Source organism: Onychomys torridus, chromosome 17 (assembly GCF_903995425.1).
Source record: "Onychomys torridus chromosome 17, mOncTor1.1, whole genome shotgun sequence".
Lineage (NCBI taxonomy): Eukaryota > Metazoa > Chordata > Mammalia > Rodentia > Cricetidae > Onychomys > Onychomys torridus.
In genome coordinates this window covers 13195189-13220495 of record NC_050459.1, presented here as the reverse complement: position 1 = coordinate 13220495, position 25307 = coordinate 13195189, and the positions used below count along the sequence as shown (strand labels likewise).

The 25307-nt window shown below is 43.0% G+C and overlaps 1 protein-coding gene across 1 annotated transcript in view; it reads left to right on the top strand.

Moving 5' to 3' along the window:
* The window catches only part of Csmd1 (CUB and Sushi multiple domains 1), a 600818-nt gene that overhangs the window by 227480 nt on the left and 348031 nt on the right, over window positions 1-25307 (top strand). Inside the window, exon 7 of the mRNA XM_036209300.1 lies at window positions 258-370. Coding sequence (XP_036065193.1) covers window positions 258-370 — 113 coding nt within the window. The remainder of the gene's footprint in view (window positions 1-257; window positions 371-25307) is intronic.

The window sequence follows — 25307 nt, the reverse complement described above, 5'->3', positions numbered from 1 at the left end:
CAAAAACAAAAACAAAAAACAACCAACTATGTGTTTACTGTGATTGGATAGTTACCAAAAACGCCCGTAATGATAATATTTAAATATTTATATAAGTGGCAAGTTGTTACAGAGTTTTGAAAGAGAATCTGCTACAAAGGTGTGTGTGTGTGTGTGTGTGTGTGTGTTGACTGTTCCAGTAGCAAGACCCTGCTCTGAGGAAAAGTCAATGTATTTGTAGCCAGTGGTAAAAGTCTGATCCTTTCCCTCCTGTGCAGGCTCACAGGCTCCAGTGTTCCTGACCTCATCGTGAGCATGAGCAATCAGATGTGGCTTCACCTGCAGTCAGATGATAGCATCGGCTCACCAGGGTTCAAAGCTGTGTACCAAGGTAGGCCTGAATCACCGTAGTGTTTAAATGGAAGGCTTCCAAGAGTGAAGAGACCATTCTGTACATGACAGAGATAAATGAAAAAATCATGTTAGAATACTGCTCATAAATGAAATTAGTGCTCTGTAACTGGTTTAGAGCCCTGCCTAAATGGCCTGTCTCTGAAACAAGAACAAGTGGCATGGCATTATCATGTCAAAATATAAAAAAACAGGAAATACAAACTTCAGCTGTGAAACATGGGTAGACTTGTGGATCTCTTGGCAATAACATTTTGATCATTTTTTTTCTGAAACTTTTCCTTACTATATCTGATATTGCAAAGTTGAAAGTAAAATGAACAATCTGTTTGTCTTGCTATGATTTGTGTTTTTGAGGATTCTTGTGAGCTAACCCATTTATTTGCGATGAATGTCTGTTGTTTTCTTTGTTGATGAATGGTGCTAGAACTTTGGTAGCCATAAAGAACTATGCTGTTGACAATGGTTCCTGAATCCTAACAGCATGTGACTTTCTCCTCCCAGAGGGCTGGCTGGCCCTGTGGCCTCTGACCACTTGACTCTGAACCTGTTAGATCTCATTAACCTCCTCCTACTTGAGATTCTCCACTTATTGTCTGTTGTGGTGATATTTTATTTGTGCTGAAATGTGGTAATATTTTCTTTCTTTTTTTTTTTGATAACTGGAGTTCCCAATATTTTTTTTTTATTATGTGTTTTAATTTTATACATCAGCCATGGGTTCCCCTGTCCTCCCCCCCTCCCGCCCCCACTTCCCCCCCAGCCCCTCCCCTCCATTCCCATGTCCTCCAGGATCAAGACACCCCTGGGGATTCATTTAAACCTGGTGGATTCAGTACAGGCAGGTCCTGTCCCCTCCTTCCAGGCTGAGCATGTGTCCCTGTGTAAGCCCAAGGTTCCAAACAGCCAGCTCATGCACTAAGGACAGGTCCTGGTCCCACAGCCTGGGTGCCTCCCAAACAGTTCAAGCTATTCAATTGTCTCACTTATCCAGAGGGCCTGATCTAGCTAGGCGCTCCACAGCCATTGGTTCATAATTCATGTGCTTTCTTTCAATTGGCTATTTGTCCCCATGCTTTTTGCAATCTTGGATTCAACAATTCACGCTCTTGCAGTCCCTCCTCTTTCTCAACCGTTGGACACCTGGAGCTCTACCTGGGGCCTGGCTGAGCATCTCTGCATTCACTTCCATCACTTATTGGATGAGAGTTCCAAGATGACTGTTAGGGTGCTAATAAATAAAACATGCCTGGAGATCAAGGGAAAAGGGCCAGCCATTTAAAGTAATTCTTGACTGTATATATTGTATATACTTATTGTATATACTTCTTCTTATATTTGTTATAACTTTTTTATTTTAAACAAAAAAGGGGAAATGTGGTTGATATATTGTACACCCCAATAAACTTATCTGGGGGTCAGAGAACAGAACAGCCACAATATTAAACATAGAGCTTAGGCAGTGATAGCACACACCTTGAATCCTAGCATTCTGGAGGCAGAGATCCATCTGGATCTCTGTGAGTTCAAAGCCATGCTGGAAACAGCCAGGCATGGTGAACCACACCTTTAATATCAGGAAGGGATGGCTGAAAGCAGAAGGTATATAAGGCATGAGGATCAGGAACTAGAGCCTTTTAAAGCTTTTAGCTTTTAGCAGCAGTTCAGCTGAGATCCATTCAGATGAGGACCCAGAGGCTTCTAGTCTGAGGAAAAAAGATCAGCTAAGGGTTTGTCAAGGCGAGGTTGGATGTGGCTTGTTCTGTTTCTCTGATTATTCACTGTTCACCCCAATATCTGGCTCTGGGTTTGCTTTTATAAATAAGACCTTTTAAAATTTGTCTACAGTATGTTTAAGATGTATGACACCATAGATGTGTGTGCACTTGAAGTCTGCTCTTAATTTCAACTATATGCCATAAGAATAGTTGCTAGTTTTAAAAAACATACCAAGAAGTTGTGTAGATGAAGTCAGAGAGACAGATAATACAGAAGGACCCACCAACCCCAGACAGGAAGTGCAGAGGATACACATTGCAAGTGCACATGAGTAAGCATGTCTTGGAAAACTCCATTTTCTCCATGTAAGTGGAGGTAGTGAGAATGTGAACATGTCCTGTGGGGGAAGTGGCATCCTTAGCTATAAGGTAGGAAATAGATTTCCCTTGTGGGAAGCATAGAATAGGGTCGGACTTAATGACTCCACATCATTTAAAAAAAATACAAAAAAAGTAGAGATATTCCTTCCCCATTCATAGTCTAATCCTGGGACCACTTACTACTGATCATGACCTTTAAATTTCTAGATATGACCTTGAATGGATCTTCTACATGGGTGTTTACTTCCCCAAGAATGCATAGCTGAGGTATAATATTTTCTATATGACTTATAGTTACTACAACCATGGCTAGAGTTTAAGAGCATCAGGGAAATACCAAATGCTTCCCACCAGGAGAGGCTGCAGAGGACTTGCTCCTTCAGTTTGAAGACAGCATTACAAGGTTGAGCTTTTGAGCAGAGGTGAACCTTGAGGTGGAGGGTACATGTCTGACTGTTAGGGTCTGAGTATTCCCAAATGAAACATGAATACCCATGCTGTGTTCAGCTTGATGACCAGGCAATGTTAGTTGTAACTACCTTTAACTATCACTCTGTTAACAATGTCAATAGTCTGTTAATAGCTACAACTTAAGACATCATGGAAACAAGAATGACAGTGTTGGAGTAGACCCTTCAGTACAATGCATCATCACCTGATAAATCAATCATCCAAAAGATTAAAAAATTATATAACTTTGAAAATTTAGAACAGTGAGAGAATATAGGGAAAGCAGACTTTTTAGAGAAACTTGCATTTTTTAAAAATTATTACACTTACTTCTTTATTTGGTATGTATATGCACTTGGGTGTGCCACAGAACATGTGTAGAGGTCAGAGGATAGCTCATAGGTGTCACCCTCATTCTACCATGCAGGTTCTAGGGATGAAACTCAGGTCATCAGGTTAGGTAGTAGCCACCTACACCCACTGAGCTATGTCACAGGCCTGAGAGACAGTGTTCCAGGATGCAATGCCAAGCTGATAATTGAAGATAATACACAAGTGACTCACTGTGTCGCTCAGCTGCTCATGAGTTATCAGAAATCACATACCACTGATATTCGAGTAGGATTTAATTTTCCAGATGTTGATTCGGCATGGCTTTAGCTGACTCAGAGCCAAGGACATAGGCTCTAAGCTGTGCCATACTGGGCACTAGTTCTGCCCCTTAACAGTGTGACTTAGGTACAGTCATTTCATCTCTGTATCATACACCCTTCTTTTTAATAACAAGATGGAGAGATTATAGCAACATCTGCTTGACAGGTTTGCTGTTAAAAACTGAAGTGACTTCAAGAACCCAAGAAAACAAACACCAGATATAAATGCCATTTACATTTCTTTTTTTTCAACTTTTAAAAAAATTTTAATTTAATTTAATTTAATTTCACATATCAGCGATGGATTCCCCTGTCCTCTTTCCTTCCGCCCTCCCCCAACATTCCCCCCAGCACACCCCCATTCCCATCTCCTCCAGGGCAAGGACTCCCCTAGGGATTCAGCTAAACCTGGTAGATTCAGTCCAGGCAGGTCCAGTCCCCTCCTCCCAGGCTCAGCTATGTGTCCCTGCATAAGCCCCAGGCTCCAAACAGCCAGCTTATGCACTAAGGACAGGTCCCAGTCCCACTGCCTGGGGGCCTCCCAAACAGATCAAGCTAATCAATTGACCTACTCTGGTGATCAGATGGCCAAACCCCCTGACTGTAGTGCTAGAAATCTCATCCAATGACTGAGGGAAGCAGATGCAGAGATCCACAGCCAGGTGGAGCTCCAGGGGGGATTGTATGAGCTAGAATTGTTGAGACCAAGACTGGAAAAAGCACAGGGACAAATAGCCAAACTAATGGAAACACATGAACTATGAACCATTTACATTTCTATTTTTAATTGGGAGCATATTTCCTGCCCCTTCTTTTCTTCATTTTATTACAAAACATATGACCCATCAGATGGAATTGGGAGAGTGTCCCCCATACATCTTTACTTTCCTGATTGGCCAGGGAATGTCTGCAGGACACATGGCATCTGTATTTCCTTGACGGTCTTCTCAGAATCTTCCTGGAGCTTCATACCTGACATGGAAGATACAGCAGATACAGGACACTGCTTTTTGTTGTTTTTGTTTGTTTGTTTGTTTTTTGGGTTTTTTGTTTGTTTGTTTGTTTTACACTTACTCTTTTGGGGCCTACCACCCAGCTCCCAAATATATCACACATGGAGGCTTATTATTACTTATAAATATCTGGCTTATTTCCAGCCAGCTTTCCTTAAATTATTCCATCTACCTTTTGTCTCTGGGCTTTTACATTTATCTATTTCTGTACATCTTTCTTCTTACTGTGTTGCTAGTTGTATAGCTGGGCGGCTGGTCCCTTGCATTCTCCTCTCCTTGTTCTTTTTCTCTTTTTCTCCTCCTCCCAGATTCTCTCTGCCTACAAACTCCATCTATCCTTTTTCCTGCCTTGCTATTGGCTGTTCAACCCTTTATTAGACCATCAGGTGTTTTAGACAGGCATAGTAATACAACTTCACAGAGTTAAAACAAATACAACATAAAAGAATGCAACACATCTTTGCATCATTAAACAAATGTTCCACAGCATAAACAAATGTAACACATCTTAAAATAATCTACAACAGGACACTCTAGTAGTCATGAGATGTCCCAGAATCCCACCTCAAAATTAGCTCGAATGAGCTACAGAGACATCGTAACACAGTTTCAGTGACTTCAGACACAGCTGTCACCAAAGAATCCCCACAATTTCTTTGCCAGCTCCAAAGCATCCAAGAACAAGTAACCTAGCCAGACCAACTACTAGGTGCCTGAGGCCCCTGAATTAATGTAAAACATCCTTTCTGAGACACAACCTGGCTCTGAGGTGCATGGCTTTGCTACTTGTGCAAATCAAGCTCAGACCTTCCTTTCTCTGACAGGCCAAATGACATTCCGGAGAAATTGACTCAGAACTAGGGTTTTTTTGCGTAGCGAGTGAAGGAGGGTTGAGGCAGAATTCCTAGTGTCAAACAGAGTCATGTGGCTGGAGAAGAAAGAACAAGGCAGAGTTTTTGTAGGTGGTAGGGATTGGGTTAGGTCAGGAGACTAGGAAAGGAAGGAAGGAGCATGGATGGGGGAACTGAGGCTGAAGATGAGATCAATGTCAGAAGAGCTTAGTTAGGGTATAAGAAGACAGAAAGAGAAGGGACAGAGAAAAGTGAAGCATGAGGGCAGAAAAGGAGCTGTGCAAAGAGAGAACTGACTCAGAAGAATAAAGTGAATGGACTAAAGAGTTCCATTTATTATCATCAAAGATTAGATATTCAGCTGGTCATAGATTCTTTCTGGATCCTGGGAGAGGGTTATCAAGGAGGCCCCATAGTCCACTATATCTGGCTCCCAAACAGGGACCTGAACTTTGGACCCTCACAGATTAGGGATATATGAGTTTCTTCCATGTGCACACCTTCTTGCCTCTGCAACACCCTCCCTTCTCTTCGGTCTCCTCACCATCCCCAGAGTGTGTTTAAGGAACTGAGTCTTAGTGGAAGATTGCCTCTAAGAGGAGCTTTGGAGGGCCTGGCATCATTCTGGAGCACCAGTGCTTCAGAGGGAACCAGGAAAGGATTGGGCTCCAAGGCATGGAGTAGTCTAGAGCTGAAGGCACTCAGACTGAGCAACAACACAAGCAGGGAATCTTGTAAACAAGTTGTCTACCTAGACATCTGTCAGCATGCAGGTATCCCAGGATAGGCATGGATAGGCACCATCTTCCACCTAATCAATCATCTACCCATCTATCCATCAGCTAGCTAGGACCTGTCTATATACCTTTCAGTCTGCCCATTGTCAGTCTGTCCATCTGCATCTATCCATCTACATACTATCTACTATCATCTCTGTCTATTCATCAGTATCTATCTAATCGATCATATGCCTCACTATTTATGTGGAGAATGCTGATACTTCACCTTAAGAAAGTAACAGGCTCTAAGGAAAATTTCAAAGGTCAGGTGCAATCCTTAAGGTAATTTTGATATGTCTAAATCATTTTAAAGTTTCATAATACCAGAATTCTTGTTGAATTATTACAGTGGGTGATACCCATTTAAAAGAAAACATGGATTGTGTTACAGCAGATATTGCCAGCCAGCAGAAGAGAGGAAAGACAAGGACCTACCGTTCATTTAAGCTCCTGGGGGACCACTGTGGTGGCAGCCTCAGTGGCCATATGTCACACATATTCATGGGCTTACAGGTTAACTGCCCCCCTGCTTTTTCACTGCTTTGAGTAAAATACTGGGAGTCACCTCTAGACCTCTTCTTTGTCATGAAACTCACATTTAGTTACACTCTACCACACAGGGGATATAGCTAGCTGCATTTTCACAAATCATGTTGCATGCCATTTTCCATGGCTAGTTGTATTTTAGTATGGGGTAAATTAGAGGAAACACTTCCCAGAAAGGGCTGCTGTGAAATAAAAAAAAAAAACAAAAACAAACAAAAAAAAAAAAAACAACCTCTTTCCAGCTCCCAATAAGGATCATCCCAGGGAAGTTCCATGTCCAACACCCCTGCTTCAGTCAACAGCAGAATGACCATTGTTGAGGCCCCAGGAACCATGGAGCTCTGCATATGTGGTGGGTGCAAGGCCAGGCCCAGTGTGACCCAGAGTCAGGTGACAGGGAAATCACCACTCAATAAGAACAATGCCTACACCCACTTGACAGAGGAGAGTCCCATAGGACAGAAGGTGCTGTGTGACCTCAGCTCCTCTGCCTGTGCTGCAGGCTGTGCTGCACTTGGTGTTACAGGCTGCGTGCCTCATCTTCTATGGGAGCAGGTGGGATTGGGGGTGGGTAGCCACTGAACAGAGAGAGGCTCGCAGGTCATGTAGAAAATGGCTCTTCCCTGGGCTATTAGCATGAAGCTCACATGTTTCCTAAACCCAGACATGTGCCCTGCCAGAATGACGGATTCCTGAACCTAGGATGACGGATTCCTGAACCTAGGATGACTGGGTAGTGAAGGTGTATCCCCTCTTGTTTAAACTGTGAAGATTCGCAGTGCTGCATTGCAAAGCAGCAGGGCCCAAGGTGGACTTTTGAAAACCTATAGAAGCTTTATTTAAATCTATCGCAGGTGGCTCCTTCCTAGAAACAGATGCTTCCCTGGAGACTATAGAGAAAAATGTGTTGGGGGAGTTTAGCAGAAGGAGCTGTTCATAAACATGTGCTGGGGCTGGAGAGATGGCTCAGCTGGAAGAGCACTCAGCCTGATGACCCACAGAGTGAAAAGAGAGAACCAGACCTTGCAAGTTGTTCCCCAGCCTCTAGGCATACACAGACACATGCACAGGAAGGAAGGAAGGAAGGGAGGGAGGGAGGGAGGGAGGGAGGGAGGGAGGAGGGAGGGAGGGAGGGAGGGAGGGAGGGAGGGAGGGAGGGAAAGATGGGAGAAAACTAGAGAGAGAGAAAATGTATTTATTAAAAGCACTAAATGCCATCAAGAATCCTAGATGCTGAAAGACTCAGAAATCTCAGGACTGCTCATATCTTATAGTGTCATTAATAGCACAGTGGTGGTGGTGCATGGACCTCACTCAGCAGGGACATAGCAGAAATGAGGCCAAGTCACACGTGATGAGCAAGGATGGAGATAATTGAGTACTGGAACCTCAGCAGCAACTATTGAGTGGGGCTGACAGAGGCTGCCACCGACCAGCCTGTCCAGTGAACCAAGTGGGCAGTGGGCTTTTATTGCTGTAGGGATCAAGCTAATGCTGGATAATTATTCTGCATACAAACAGGCTGGCCTGACACTTGGGAGACACTTTTTTTTTTTCCCTTAAAAGATCTCTCGCTTCATTGTCCTTTTTTATTTTTTATTTTTTTACATGAACATATATTTGTTTTATTTCAGGTTCCTGTTTTCCTTAGAATGTAAAATTCTTTTGTTATCTCAAAATGATCATTTGGTTAGGATGTGATTTGTGTTCTCACCCTCATGGAGCACATGCAGTAACAGCAGTGACAGTGTAGGTACAGACATCCTGCCAATGATGCGCTGTCCTGTGTGCATGAACTCCAACCAAAGCTTCCCGCAGCGGTTCCATCTCTCAGCTGAAATAATGAGCTGGGTCACATAGGTTCTCTGGTGATCAGCTCAGGCGCTTTCATTGCGACTCATTTCTTTGACCTGTTAGCCAGTTGAGCTCCACCTTCCAGGCTGTTCCACAGGGAGATAGAATCAAACAGAAGTAGCCTGATATGGAGTGATACTACAAGGGAGAAAACATGGTGGGAAAGGGCTGCCCAGTCTTTAGCTACACGCAGAAGGCATCATGGAAGAGTGTGAGAGATGAGGCCTTCCTGAGGAGGGGACATCTCAGTGTCTATGACTGTTGTCAGCTCCTCTATGGTGAGAGGTGGAAGGGGAATATGGTTGTAGATCTCACCGTCCAACAGCCGTTACCCACAGCTCTGAAAAAGATAGAAATCAGTACTTCTTGTTTCCCAGCAAAGATGATTGGATAGGTGTAGATTTAACAGTCTTATTAAATAAGAAACACAGAGCCAAATGCAGAATTAAAAGCCCAAGAGGTCAGAGCTGTAGCTAAGAGCTGATACTAAAATACCTTCTTACTCTTCACTGCCACTGTTGTTCTTCCCCTCCAAAAGAGACCTACTTCCTGTGTATCTGTCTTTTTATTGACTTCCTGTTCTGCCTTCTCATTGGTTGTAAACCTAAACACATGACTCATCACTGCCTGTCTATACAGACCTCTAGGTCTCTATGGTTGGTATTGAGATTAAAGGTGAGTGTCTCCATGCTGGCTGTATCCTTGAACACACAGAGATCTGTCTGTCATGTGATCGGGATTAAAGGTGTGTGCCACCACCACTGCCTTCTGTTATGGCTTGCTATTAGCTCTGACCCCCAGGCAACTTTATTTATTACCATATAAATAAAATCACATTTCAGCACAAGTATTACCATAGATAGGAGATGAACGTGCAGAATGGGGTAGGACTACACTATCTGGAGAAATGGGAATACTGGACTGCGCATGCCCCAGTGCAAGATGGGAAGAGAGAAAGAACAAAATGGTGTTTTCAATAAAGCTAAGAGAACTGCAAAAGCATGAAGTGTGAAACTCTACCTAGAGCCTAGCATCAGGAACTCCCGGCAAAGCCCCCCAGGGACCCACAAAGGCTGAGCATTTCCTAAACTGCATCAACAAGTGGGTGTCTTGCTGTGACCAGCACTTGGGCAGGAAGATCTTCAGCTGGGCTACATTAGGTCATGACTGACATGGGGCTGGAGTTGGGGGAGGCTGGGGTGAGGGTATAGAGTATGACTTTGCCTCAGATGAATTATGGCCATGATGCAGAGCATGTGCATGGGATGGGCAGCAAGCAGCCAGAATCACACCTGCCTTTCATAAATTTCAAAGCTCAAAAGCTTAGACCTCAAGGAAGGCACAGATGGCAGAGGGCTAGTATCCTCTTGCTAAGTGCCATCCCCAATCCTGTTAGAAAGCTTGGTTTCAAGGCTATATAAATTACAGAACAAAATTTTTATTCTAAAATATCCAAATATTTAAAATAATTTTGGTTCCCTGTTTCAGGCCATGCTAGTTGTTTTTTGTCAACTTCATACAACCCAGAGTCACCCAGGAAGAGAAAAGCTCCATTGAGGAGCTGCCTGGACTGATTGGCCTGAGGGCTTGTCTGTGGGGCATTTTCTTGATTACTGGTTGATGTGGGAGGATCCAGCTCACTGTAGATGATGCCATATCTAGGCAGGTGTTCCTGGGCTTTATAAGAACATCACTGAGCAAGCCATGTGAAGCAATCTGTAAACAGCATCCTTCTGTGGTTTCTGCTTCAGTTCCTGCTCTGACTCCCCTCATTGACAGATTATAACTTGGATGGACACCATATATGCTGAAATAAATCCTTTATTCCTCAAGATCTTATCACAGCAACAGAATGTCAAAGTAGAGGAGGCTCACCTGGGAATCAAGAAGCCCTGGTTATAAAAAGCTAGAATCAGAAAACATCCACTTCCCAGCTTATAGATTTTTGGGCATCCTAGAAGCTCAGGCTGTATATGAACTCAGTCAAGCCAACCAAGGGCTTGTTGAATAGTCTAATACAGGTGTGGGGAGCCTGCAGCAACATGCAGCAGATTTTCTGGTTTGGGTTTAAGTATTTTAAAAGCAAGGAAATTACGTCTCACCTTTTCTTCAGGATCAGCCCATTTAATTTTAACTTTTAAAATTCTTCTGGTTTTACCATCTTTACACCACTAGTTTGAAGAGCAGGACCCCCACACTCTTATTTGGAGGCATGATCTGGAGTTAATGCATCGTTGTCTTCTAATAATTAATGTTGTCTTCTGCTGCTTCTGCTGTGCAGAGCTCGGTGCTGGGAGGGAGGGAGGATGAAGTACAGCCTCTGCCATGCCCTCCTGCTCTGTGCAGGCAGTGAGCACTACACCCTCTGGCTGACAGGCTTTTGCCTGCTCACTTACTGTACTAGGTCCTCACCCTGCTTTTGCTCTGTCCTAGGGGAGGGGACTGATCAATATGTACTTGCTCCTCCTTTAACACAGAATTTGATTTAGTGCTCTAAAAACTAGTGAAGATTTGAGAAAGGGATGTAAGCAATGCGTTTCTGAGATATGATCTAAGGAACATTGTGTAGAGACTATCTCTATGCTAAGTCCCCCTTGCTGGAGTAGGCACCTGGCCAGCATTGTCCTGGGACAGCTTCCATTGCTGAGGACTCTGGAGGTTGTGGATGACACCTGCTAGGTTTTAGATACACAGACATTCCTGTCTGACCTCCTTCTTGATTGCACCATAGTGAAATTTTAGAAATAGAAACATTTAGCAGCCCCTGCCAGCCATTGACTTCTGTCAATGCCTTCATTAATAAATCCCACAATACTCCTTTTCCCCCCGGAAGAAGCAACTTGAGTCTCACAGGCTCACACTTTCTTCTCTGCCCTCCCCAAAAACATCTTTAAATGCACATGTTAAACATCTTCCTGTATTTTGGGGGGGTTTCCCTCCCCTCTCCCTCTCTTCCACCTGCCCGGAAAAAGTCATGGGCACCCCAGTGGTCCAAGGACAGTCTTAGACTTAGAGTTCCATCCTCTTAGACTTTTGAGAGTCAGCCCATCCACAGATGCTCTGCTCTCTTTGATTCTCTTTATTCTTCTCCAGATTAGCAACTTTGTTCTTACCACTTTTATGCCCAACTCCTTTCTCTTTTTCCTTTTTTTCATCTGTGTGGGCACTCCAATGTGTTGGGGGGGGGTGTGTGCACACATATGCACATGTGCTTGTGGATACCTGTGGTTGACTCAATCCTTCCAACTCACTCATTGAGTCAGGGTCAATCAATCAAATGCGGAGCTCACTGATACAGTTTGTCTCACTAACCAACTTGCTTGGGGAATCCCCTGTTACTGGCTTCTGAAACCGGGAATTACAGATGATCTACCATGTCCACCCATTTATGTTGGTTCTGGGGATTCAAATTCTACTCTTGACATTTGCACAGCAGGTGCTTACTTGTGGAGACATCTGCCCAGCCCTTCAACAGGACATTTAAATTCTGCCTAGTTTATTAAGGTCTGTTACAAATAGCTCCCTTCTCACCAACCATCTGAGCCTCCACTGGCACCCACTGGGATTCTTTCTTCCCTTGGCTCTTCTTCCTTCCTTTCTTTCTGGCTTCATCCTCAGTGAGTTCCTTAACATGGAACATAAAACAGCTTCCAGAGGAACTGGCTTCAAAATGTTCTTCCTTCAGTCTCTACAGAAAGAGAGCAAGGACACCTCTGGAGACATCTATGTCCAGGATGGGTGAGGAATAGCTGAGCCCCTCTGTTTCTTCACCATTATGGCACTCCAGGCAGAAAGAACCTAGCAGTGCATTTTGAATGCCCATCTACTCCTGAGGCAGCCGTAGTGGACAGTGCCATGTCAGAAACACAAGGACTCTAAGCAGAACACCATGAAGGACAGAAACCATTCTCTAAATGCCGGGGCCCAGTGTACACTCCGAGCGCCTGTCTTCTCCAAACCTTGACCTGTGGTTTCCATGGAAGTGGTGCTGCAAATAAAGCATCTGGCTTCATAGTCCCTTTACAGCGTGGTTCTCGCTCAGCACCTTCTGTCCATTTCCTCTGAAAAAAATCTTCAAATAGGTTCCCCAAGGGCAAAATTTAGGCATCTCTTATTTCTTTATTATTGTTGCACATCCTATTTCTCTGCTTCAGCTATTCACCATATCAATAAAATTAATATATATTTCATTAAAACCATTAATGCATTAAATTTGTCTCAGGAAGAAAAGTCTCCTGCTATTTCCTTGCTTTGTCTGGATGGAACAAAATGGTGCTAAAGTAGATGCGAGGCCATGAGACTGTGTGGGACACACATGGGTAGGCGACCATGTTGGAAGACATGGGAAAGGCTGGTGTATATTGGTCACTGCACAGTGTAATTGTGAGACTGGGTGATTCAGTGGGACACACAGGTAGGTGGGTGACCATGTTGGTGGACCTGAGGATGGTCATTGGACAGCATGACCATGAGGTAAGAGCAGAGTGGAGTGGCTGAAACTGGCCTGGGGTGGTGGCTTTGGGAGATGCTTTTCTTCCCCTTCATGGCACTCAGGGTTCTTTGATGTCTGCTTAATCCCTTCAGACATGAGATGTGGGAACATAATAGCTGAGGATACACATGGCTTGAATTGTATTAAGAGCACTCCACCTTCCTGCAAATGAGCGCGCATCTCACAGGTTCTTTGATGCTTCGCATCCCCAGCTACTTTGCTAAAGAGTCATTATGTGCAAGCACACGGTGTGCTAACTCTGCCCTTTCTTCCTCCAGTCAATTAATGCTCTAATTTCTCCATGTTCTTGAAGTTAGAAGACCGTTTATGAAGGCAGCCTGCTATAATTTAATAATAATAACTTGGGCAGTATCAGCACATACTCCTCTTTCCAGCAAGTTCTAACTCACCGGTGTCAGAGTTTGAAGGTCTAAGTTGCCTCCTCTCATGAAAATGAAAATGACTTAGGATTGTGGTGGGCTTGTTTCCACTTCCCTGCCTGCTTTGTGCACATAGTCTGTCTACCTTTGGCCACTGTGGTAAGTGCACTTTGCCTAGAGCACCTTGGTGAAGGTGGCAAGGGCACCAGCCATCATGCTCTCTATGGTGCTACATTTTACAATGGCCTCAGCTTCAACTCCTACTTTGCTCTTAGCTTTCCACATGCCTGTTAGATACTCCCTAATTCTCTGATTGTCTGTCTCATTATGGGTGAGGTGGGATTCTAATAACAGGGTATGTGTCAGGATAAATTACATAAATAGATACAGCAGCTCACTGAAGCCTATGAAGGGCCCTCAACTGGAAGCTGTAATTGTGTTTGTGTGTTTCCGCAAACTGTCTGCATAAATACATGTTTTACCTGATGGAGAGTCATCTAGAAAGGAAAATAAAACTAATTGTATAATAGCTCACACCCTATGACCTGGAACAGTTTTTTTTTTTTTTTTTTTTTTTTTTTTTTTTTTAGTTGCTGGCGCTCTCTGCCTCTTCTGGGACTAAGAATGCATTAGAAAGAACGCAGCAGCCTTCTTTCATTTTTGCCCCCACGGCTCTGGCTATATGCCCTTTCTTTCTTGCAGTCAATTTCATGACAACAAACTTTTCAAATTAGTTTTTAGTCCATTTCAACTTTACTGTTATCTTTCCAAACTATTCAATTTCTTGTCAAAAATATAATTATCCGCCCAGGCCTGGGACAGCGGGTTTGACTTTTCATTACGCTCCTGTTCCCAGCGGTATGCTCAGAACAGCAGTCATTCCTGCCGCCACAATCTCCTTCAGCGTCAGGATGATGGACCTCACTTCACCCGCTTCCTTTCCCCGTTGCAATCAACTTGAATTATGCCATTCCTTTCCAGGATATAATCCCTGGGCCACATTTGAGTGTGATTCTTCCTGTTGCTCCTCAAAGTTCTATCCTCTAACTCTTGCCCTGTTTCTGCCCCTATTTCTGTGGAGCTGCTCCAAACCACATGGCTGTTTCGCCTGTCCCGGCCAGCTTTGATGCCTGCCCACTTGTGTTGCTGAAGATGACTCCTGTGTGGTACATCCCTGCCCCTCATCTCGATCTATAGTTTTTGGTCTGAAATGCACAATTCACCATCCTCCTTCTTGGGTATCTGATGGGACATAACTCTTCTTGGTACAGGAGCTGGGAGCACTAAGCTAGAGGTGGCACCTGGGGTGGGCAGTGTGAAGCTCAGTACCTCCCTGATTTCCACCTTTGGTAGAGGAATCCTGTCATTTGCCTCGTGGGAACTCCATAAGAGTGAGATAAGTTATTGCATACCTCAGGCTCAGGGATATGAAATAAGTTGATATTGGGGCAGGCTCTGGGATCAGAGATACACTCATCCCATAATGCTATCCTTACATTGTGTCCCACAGGACAACGACCCCTTCCTAATCTATCCTTGTGACCCAGAACACATGACCCAGACTATGTGAGACTTTTTGCTCTATCATTCCAATGTATGTGCTAAAATATTACTATTGCTCCCCTGCTTGGTGACTGTGATTGTTAGATGTAACTTGCAAACCTCTTTCGGTACTTTTTTTATTTCTCCATATTCTTGAGAAGGGAGGATTGTCCTGAAGAGTTTTCACTCTGTTGATCACATGTGTATAGAGATTGAGGGCAGATGTTTAAACTGTGATCGGAGTTCAGAGGCTTGTTTGTGGCTTTTTGTTTTCTTTTTTTTTTTTTTTTTGGTAAAAGAGCTTCGTGTCTACAAGTGTACCCCTCTGTTATGGGCATGGTACATGATGGTCACAGGTAGAAGTTGCAGATGGGGACTGGAGGTGGGGGCTTCATGTAAGGGCTGCAAGTGGGGTTGGAGGTAGGGGCTGCAGGTGGGGGCTACTGATAAAAAGCATTCCAACTCCATCATTCCTATATCCTTCCTTAGGACCTCCTGACATGAGTGTGCCATGTAACTGTATAGTGATGAAGTTTACAGGTCTGACCAGGTAGACTGTTTTGTGTTTACCATAATTGCAGATTAGGTGCTTATAGCATCTTCAACCTGAGAGCTACTGATGCTGGAGCTGGTTACTTTTTCTGGAATAGCAACACAGGAGGGCTGGGCTGTGCATCTTACCATGTTTATCTGCATCTGTGGTCTCTACTCAGTGGAATCCAGTGTGTTTTCACTCACAGCTGTGTCCTGCTGCATCCCCACTGAGGACATCTGCCCCAAAGTGATTAGCTTGTATTTGTGTAGTGTAGAGCTCACATGATTAGACACATCTGGTGATGTCTGGTCTATGGAGCCTATAGTCTGCTGGAGCCTCTGCCTTTGGGAATCTTTTTAAAGCTAAACCCTGAAAGATCTGCCTAGCTGGGGTCCTGGTAATCTCTGTAGTACCTGCAGTCAGTCCTGTGGCCAAGGCCCCCTGTTTCTGCGTGGAAAGTCACATTAGAGATAGAGACCCCAGTGTTCCTATGCTGGCTGTTTCCTCATAGCTCAATGTATCAAGTCCCTCCCTACAAAGCCGGGAAGAGTGGTGGTGGTGGAGGGAAGTTCCTGGTTAATCTGCCTTGTAGCACAAGAGAGTTCACCTAGCAGCAAAGCCAGCCTCAATGTATGTACCCTACTATAAACAACCTGGTTTGCTTTGGGGTTTGTTTTACTTACTTGATGTCTCACAGTTCAATTACTGTATTTTAAGATCTTAGAAACAGTTAGGTTCTGGATTCACAATTAGAGTTTCTTGTTTGATTTTATTTCTTAATGGTCATGAATGCTCAGAGAACACATTTTTGTAGTAATGTCAAATGTTTGCTAATTCCCATCGTTCTCCAGCCAAAGCTGCATAAACAAAAATTATTTTTAAAATGTCAATCTTCTTATTTCTCCTTCCATATTTTTCTTTTCCCTATATAAGTAAGCATTTAATTTTTTATGGTTAACTCTATTTGTTGAGAAAAATTCTATCTATCTATCTACGTACGCTCTTATCACCTCAGTCCCCAATTTACACAAATAATACTGTTTTAAACTCTTCATTATTTTTCTTATTTAATAAATTATAAAGCTCATTCTAGGATCCCCCTCATCTACCATTTCATAATTTTCTCTGTCTACCATACTCTTTATCCCTTTTTTTTCTTTCCCCCAGCTGGCAAGTACTCTGAAGCAGAGACAGATGGGAAACTATTGTTCAACTAGTTTACTAAATCTTTGAGTTTAAATTTCCAGCCTTTACTTTAAAAAATTAGTCTGTCAGAAATAGTTTTGTGCAGTTGTCTTGCTGGACTTTTAAAACAAGAAGAGGCCACAGCATGGTGTACAGTGTACAGATCCACTGAGAGTGGATCCAGTGTGTGTGTCCACAAAGAGAGCATCCCAAGAGTGTACACATCCATGCAGAGCAGACCCAAGTAGTTCTTTGTTCATAAGGCTGCATGATCATGAATGTACATCTTTGGTTTGTTTCCCACAATAGTCACAAACATACCTATTCATAATAGTTATCAATTTAAGTGGAAATATGTGGGTTCCTACAGGAAAATACCATTTTAATAATTAAAAACAAGTCTCTTCAAGGGAAATTTAAAACAAACTGTATCATCTCCTTCAGAGACTAAAGTAAGAACATTTGACAGTTTATGAGACTCTTATTTTTATCAAAATGCAAAGACATCATAAAGGAAAATATAGAGAAATATTGTTTGTGAACAGAGACACAAACTATTATGGACATCTTATGACTTAGCAATTAAGGAGGTAAAATGGATATGATCATATCAAATAATGTGCAAGATGCTTTTGACTGACTCACCGGAGTCAGCTTGCTAGGGATATAGTCAGTGCCAGTTTAGGGAAAGAAAACAATAAAAGCAGATTTTCTCAGGGTTCTGAATGCCAGAAGAACAAAGTGAGGTATCAGGCAGAGCCTCCACCCCCATCCTCTTCATTTTCTAGAACGTGCCCAAAACTTCCCAGGCTGTGCCCACATAATCAACACTGTAGTTCTATGCCCCCTCCTACCTCTGATAATGATGCCATTGTTTCACAGAGGGTCGACCTGGGCAGGCTAGAATAATTCTGAACCTCAGGATCTTAAATTACATCTGCAAAGACCATGTGTTCCAAGTAAGGTCACATTCATCAATTAGGGAAGAAAGGTGGGTGTGTGGATACTGGGGTCACCATGCAAACTACCTCAGTAACCTTCTTATGAGTAGTTCTCAGTAAGGCAGGAGTTGAGATGTTTTTCCTCAGCTTGTGGTCACAGCATGTGCAGGACAGTATGTGAATAGAGACATTCCTATGAACAGATGTAGCACACTGGGGACTGAGTGAGCAAGCCCTACCTATAAAAGACATAATGCATAGAAGAACTCGATAGTAGATGCCCCAAACAGACACAGTACACACAGGAAATGAATGATGGATCCCCATGAATGGACATAGCACAAAGGGTACTAAGTGATGGGTCCCCCAAAACAGATACAACAATAAGGGAACTGAGTAGTGGATCATTGGCCTTTTCCACCTGAATCAGTTCCAGTGTTTTCCAAACTGGTTGCTGGAGGCTGGTCATTTAATGGCAAGAAAAAGCAGTAACCAGTATCTAAATGGGAAGAAGGCCATGAGCCTGACTTTCTTCACAGGATTCATGGTGATCTAACAGAACTTGAAAAGGACTACCAGATAAACTCCTGAAACCAGTTAGCCTGTTTGCTGGATTCATTAGGGACTAGATGAGTAAACAAAATGTGGTTGTGTTTCCTTGAACAATGAACAGCAAATGTGTGACATTCACAGTCATTCAGATCAACCTTTGCTACTCTAGGGAAATGGGATTTTTTTTCTTTTTTATTAACTGGGACCTGTAAAATTCTGTTGGAAGGAGAGGATGAAAACACAGAGGGATGCCTCTGTGCTCTCTAGAGGACTCAGACAACTAAAAGACTCCAACTCTCAGATTAATGTGACCACTGTGAACACCCCACTTTGGATTGGTGGGTACTCAGTAGCAAAGTATTTACCTGGCATGGTTGAATCCTGGGGTCCCATCCCCAGCACTTCACAAACATTCCTCCACAATTTTAGAGTGATGGACCCAATTATTTCTAAATGTTTTTGGAAATGTGAACAAACCAAATATCTAAAGTGATGTTGGGGGGAAAGTGTGGGGGGGGGGGGTTAGGGGGGAGAAGGTGTCTGCCCAATGTGAGTTTTTTTTTCATATTTTATATTTTATTGTGTTTTCTTTGGATATTTTTTCAGGTTTTCCAAATGTAATTAGATTTTTTTTCTCATTTTTTATTTATTATATTTGTGTTTTAATTTTACACATCAGCCATGGGTTCCCTGTCCTCCCCCTCCCAACCCCACCCCACCTTCCCCACAGTCCCTCCCCTCCATTCCCATCTCCTCCAGGGCAGAGACTCCCCTGGGGATTCAATTCAACCTGGTGGATTCAGTTCAGGCAGGTCCAGTCCCCTTCTTCCAGGCTGAGCGAAGTGTCCCTGTGTAAACCCAAGGTTCCAAACAGCCAGCTCATACACTAAGGACAGGTCCTGGTCCCACAGCCTGGGTGCCTCCCAAACAGTTCAAGCTAATCAACAGTTTCACTTATCCAGAGGGCCTGATCTAGTAGGGGGTTCCACAGCTTTTGGTTCATAATTCATATGTTTCCATTAGTTTGGCTATTTGTCCCTGTGTTTTTCCAATCTTGGTCTCAAAAATTCACTCTTACAGTCCCTCCTCTTTCTCGACAATTGGACTCTTGGAGCTCCATCTGGTTTTACCTCATGGTTCCTGTCACAAATGGGGCAATGGTAGAAGGGGACATTGGATCCCTGAACTGGAATAGGGACCTCAGTAGGAACTAGTAGCAGGCTCCCCACACCCTGAGATTCTAACAGTACAGAAACTGTCCAGGACAAAGAATAGCCTGTCTCATAACTGAAGATGGAACCATGGGCATGCACAGGCCGAATGGGAATATCTCTTCTCAGACAACAAATATTTAAACCTATAATCAAGCTGAGTGTTTGTAGAGAGCAGGGAATCTGTCTCACACTAAGAAATAATTCCCTAGACTTGTCCTCCCAAATTCAATTGTTGCTAAAAATAGGTAAGCACACTCTAGAAATGAGAAATGTTTGATGCATGAAAGATCACATGCACATGTAGAATGGCAGTCTATATACTAGAAAGAGGTATTTGTAAATTGAGTGTCTAATAAATATGAAAGAACTTGATATCTGGGGCTGGAGAAATGATATAGCAATTAAGAGCACTGACTGCTCTTCCAGATTACCTGGATTCAATCCCCAGGACCCATATGGGAACTAAAAGTTGTTTATAACTCCAGTTCCAGGGCATCTGCTGTTCTCTTCTGCTCTGAGGTATCTTGCATGCATGTGGAGCACATAAACTCATACAACCACAATCACATATACATAAAAGTAAAAGATAAATTTTAGAAAAAATTAAAAAGAACTTGCATTCTCAGTGGTAAGTACAGACCGAGTACACAGGAAGTAGGTGAATGATAGAAACACAAAAGAAAATGTGTGATGACTGTATGAAAAAGTGGTCAATATGGCTACTTATTGAGGAATGTAAGTTGAAATAAAGTGAGATATTATGAGATAAGTAACTAGTAAGTCAACAAACAAAAGCAAGAATGCAAGATACTGCCAGACATGCAGGGAAAAAAACAAACAAACAACAACAACAACAAAGATGAGTTGACCAGTACTGAAGGGAAAGTAGAACAGCTGCTCTTGGAAGCAACTTGGAAATTTGTTCTACAATCTAAATACTCAGTTATGCTGAAAACCAACAGTTGCCGTCTGGAGTCTGGATATCTGTCTCAGAAAAACCAGCAGTTGTGATCACATAACAGATTCCCACTTAGAACAAGGTTTGTAGTACTTTCACTCATGACTGAAGGCTGGAATCTACCCACATCATTTGAAAGACTATCCAAGCATGCCCATTGCAAAGAACACTATTCAGCAATGAAAAAGAATAAGCTTGAAATACCAAGAGAGAACACCCAAGAGTTGCTGACCAAACTAATGCCAACGCCAAAGGGTTCTTTGCTGTAAGATACATTTGCATAATTTATGAAATGATGAAATGAGAGAAAGAGACACCAGCATGGTAGTAGCCAGAGGTTTGAGGATGTAGGGAGGGTTGGGAACATAAGCAAGAGGGCTGCAGATACCCAGTGGTTAGGGCTGTGTACCTGTGGCTATCTCTGTACTATTTCCATTGTGTGGAGTCTTACAGCAGCTGCTCATGACTATAGTCATTGAAACTCAAAGTTCATTTAAGGACCATATCACGAGTGCAGGATGAAGGTATTCACATGTCAATAGCTACCTGCACATCTCATTGGGGTAAACCTACCAATGCTTAGCTCTCATGTGGGAATGTGAAAAATACTCTGCTTTGGACATGGGCATGGAAGTGGCTTCCTCAGGTGGTTTTGATGAGGAACATCTTTTTGTTGAGATCAGGAAAGGAAAGTATTCCTATACTCCATGCATCTAACCCCTCTAATCAAGCCAGGGGGAACAAGCCAGTAAATAGCACCATGGCCTCTGCATCAGCTCCTGACTCCAGGTCCCTGCTCTGTATGAGTTTCTGTCCTGACTTCCCCAGTGGTGAACAGTGATATGGAGCATAAGTCAAATAAACTTTCCCTTGCCAAGTACTTTGGCCATAATGTTTCATCACAGCAATAGTCACCTAACTAGGGCACAGGCACTCCCAGATCTTTAGGGAAGACCAATGCAGACTCAAGATTAAATACATACATTCCTAGGGTATATGTGTGTGTTTATGTATGCTCTTCTGTACACATTTAACAGTGAAATTCCAGTTCTCTTCCTTCCCTGCTATAATCAATTTACACACACACACACACACACACACACACACACACACACATACACACCCCACACACATGCATGCATACATTCACCCAAGGGACACTGACCCATAACCATGTGCATATCATTATAAATAAGTGAAAAATACAATTCAGCCAGCATTGCTGTGAGACTAGACTTGCTATCCACTAAGGGCCTATGCTATTGGTAAGTCACTATATACAAAGTATAAATTATAAGTTATAGAGAGTAAATAAGTGACAGTCCACATACTTTATCTTGTAGCCAACCTTATGCCAAAAATCCATTGGAACAATTTTATTTAAAGGTATTTTATTCACAATAAACTGCACATATTTAAAACTATGCAATGTGATGAGTTTTGACAACTGAGTTCACTCCTTTGTGACATTTTAATTTCCAAATCCTCAGAGCATCTTTGTATCACCTTGACCCACTTGAGACTTGTCAAAAGATATATCTTCAAACACTTATGCATCTATCTAATCTGCAATATCCCATTTAAATAATAGTAAATGAGAAGGTGGGATTTTGACACTTCTCAGAAAGCAGGGGCTTCTACTGTTTCCAGGGATTCTGCTTTTTGGTCAGTGAGGCTCGAACTGATCCTAAGAATTGCACCCTACAAGTCAGTCACAGCAAAGTGACTTTTTCATCACCTTTATTATTTTATTTAATAATATCAGACTTACGGTATCCTGATAAGGATACTGAACATTCACTGAGATATAACCTGGCTCTGCAGGATGTCATACCGCTTTACAGGGGAAAGTCAACTATGTCCAAAAACAAGGGAGAACCAGGGAACAAAGAGCAGCTGATGGTGATGAGGGCATTGGTGATATGTCACTGACCAGGTGTGATGTGAAGGACACTCATAGCGCATGGTTAAGAAATCTGAGACCTTTTATGTTGGACTTTAGGATGGAATCAAAATGCAAGGTTCTGAATGGGTTGTTTGCTGGAGTCAGCAAATCTACTATTTTCAAAGTGAGGCCTCCTCTACTCACTGTTTTGCATAAGTAAAATGGTAGAGGTGTTTCCAATAGGGTCCAGAACATTCCCCTTTTCTGATGACAACCAGAGGTCATTCATGTTCTTTCAGTTTCCATTTCAGTAGACTTTCCCTCAGCTTACCAGGTGTGTGGCTCCTTAGGCTCTGTGTTTTCAGCCAAACTTTACTTCCTTCTCATGACCAGCATGCCCGTCTAGATCTCCCTGGCTAGTTCTGGGCACCAGTTTCCAAAGATTTATATTTGATGTGTCTCTCCCTCAGAAACTGGCTTTCAGATCCTTTGTATTATGAGTTTCATATTTTCTTGAGTTGACTGCAATTTCCATAAGATCTTAAACATATAATTTTCACTGTCTTTATCCTGAAAATGAGCACAAGGGCAGCCAAAGGCAGTTTTATTGTTTTCAATTATTACATTAAAATGCCTACCATCCTAGTAAAACTTAACATAGAGTTTAGTGTTCCTTTTGTAAGTACAGCACAGAAGCAACCTGCAAATGGCTGGTACTGGTCTTTTTAATGCAATATAAAATCAAATTAATAAAGAAGTGGCTGTGGAAACAGGATGTCCCCATGAATGTTCTCAATCATGGGATGTGTGTTAGTGACTGAAGTTTTAGGGCCATATGCAGAGGACAGAAGCCGTCTTCAAGTATAATAAAGGATTTTATCTGGGCATGGCACCATGGAGGTTAAAACCCAAAGTCTGAACACTGTAGCCTGTGCCTCCAAGGAATCACTGAGACCATGAGAAAAGAGTGAGACCTAATATTTTAGAATGGAAAACATTCCAGCCAGAATCGGTGCACAGTAAATGTACTTATAGCCTTGAAAGTAAGATTTTTGTTAAGCAGGCCTGGTTATGCATATATTTAACCCCAATACTCAGGAGGCAGAGGCAAGTCAATCTCTGTGTGACTGAGGCCAGCCTGGTCTATATGGAGAATTTGAGAACATCTGGTGCTATACAAGGAGACCCTGTCACAAAAAGAAAGGAAGAAAAAAAGAAAAAAAAGAAAGGAAGGAAGGAAGGAAGGGAAGGAGGGAGGGAGGGAGGGAGGAAGAAAGAAAAAAGAAAAAAAGCAAAGCAATTTTTTTCTTTAAATCTAGATTAACTTTAGCTTAGGTTTGTGTCTTAGTTACTTTCTGTTGCTGGGATGAAACACCAAGACTAAGGCAACTTACAGAAGGACGGGTTTACTTGGTTCTAGAGGGACAAGAGTCCATCACTATCACAGCCAGGAAGCATGGCAGCAGGCAGGCGTGGGTGCTGTAGCCGTCTGTTGAGAGCTCACATCTTTACTGCAAATAGCAAACAGAGAGAACATTCAAAATGATGTGTCTTCAGTCTCTGAAAGCCCACCCCATTGACATAAGACCACATCTCCTAAACTCTACACAGAGCCTAGTGACTGAGGACCAAGAATTCAAATGCCACAGCCTATAGTGGTATAATGGACAGCTCATACAAACTGTTACGGTTTGCACAAAACTTGCTAAGATTACTGTATAGTGCTATGTGATCACTCTCTCACACTTGTCTGTAGCACCGTGGAAGGCCTGCATTCCAGAAGGTCAAAGGTTATACTGGGTCAAACCTCCTTAACTGAGATACTTGGCACAGTTGAATCTGAACATACAACTTGAAGTCAGTCTCCTTAGATTCTACCCAGATTACCAGACCAACAGGGGAAAGAGAGTGGAGTGGAGTTCACATGGCCCATTGCAGAGGGTGACACTTGTCGTATATCCAGCCACAGCTTTTGTGATGCATGCTCCAGGCAGACCAGTCTCTTACCTCAGTGGGCTGAAACACAAACAGAATTCCCTATTACAGACATACTTGTGCCTGCTTAGGTGGGTGCAGAAACTGTGTTTGAAAGCTGGCGCCTTCATGGTCTATGATACTGAAGACATAGACAACTCACATGAGATTCTGTGATCCAGCAGGACATCATGTGCTCCTTGGAGGAGACAAGCAGTGCAGATACAACCCTGCACTGACCTGAGCCCCGACCACACCAGTGAGAGCATCTCATTTTTGATTTAGTCAAAGCATACTCCTGTGAAAAGCAAATGCAGCATTCTAGGCTTGTGGCCAAATTCTCCACCCCAACACCATACTTAAGCACAATTACATGACACTTTAGCAAGCCCAGGCCACTGTCACAGTCATCTACTGTACCCAGTGAAGTTACTGTCATGACAGACACGGTCTTTGCTATGGGAGGGTTATGCTGGTTCAGGGACACTGTCATGCTTCACGCACAGGCAGCAGCAGTAATGTGAACCACATCCATACAGTGACAAAAGGACCAGGCAACGGTCCCAAAAGATGGGACAGTTATCCAAGAACCAAACGATGGAACGGTTATCTGAAAATGTTGAGAGGAAATGCAGAGATTAATTTTTGAGTTAAAGCTGCCAGAAAATGTGGATCTGAGAGCAGGTGTGGGCAAATGCACAGGGAGCTTCTGGTTTGTTCAGTCTTTCTCCCACCAGGACACTGAAGCTGGCTGTGACCGGTTTTTTTCACTGCTCAGTAGCACCCTCCATCCACTGTGGTTGAAGGGCAAAGGCAGCAGCATCCATGACGTATCTACTCTACATCAACAGTTGAGTAGTAAGTAAGCAGAGCACCGCTTGTGTCAGAAAGCGAGAGGGTGCAAAGCTGTGCTCCTGGCAGCGTGGAAACACCTTGCTCTGCTGGAGTAGGGGACAGTTGCTACAGCCTTCTAAGAAATGAGTATTCTTGACTCTCTAAGGAAATACCTGCTGA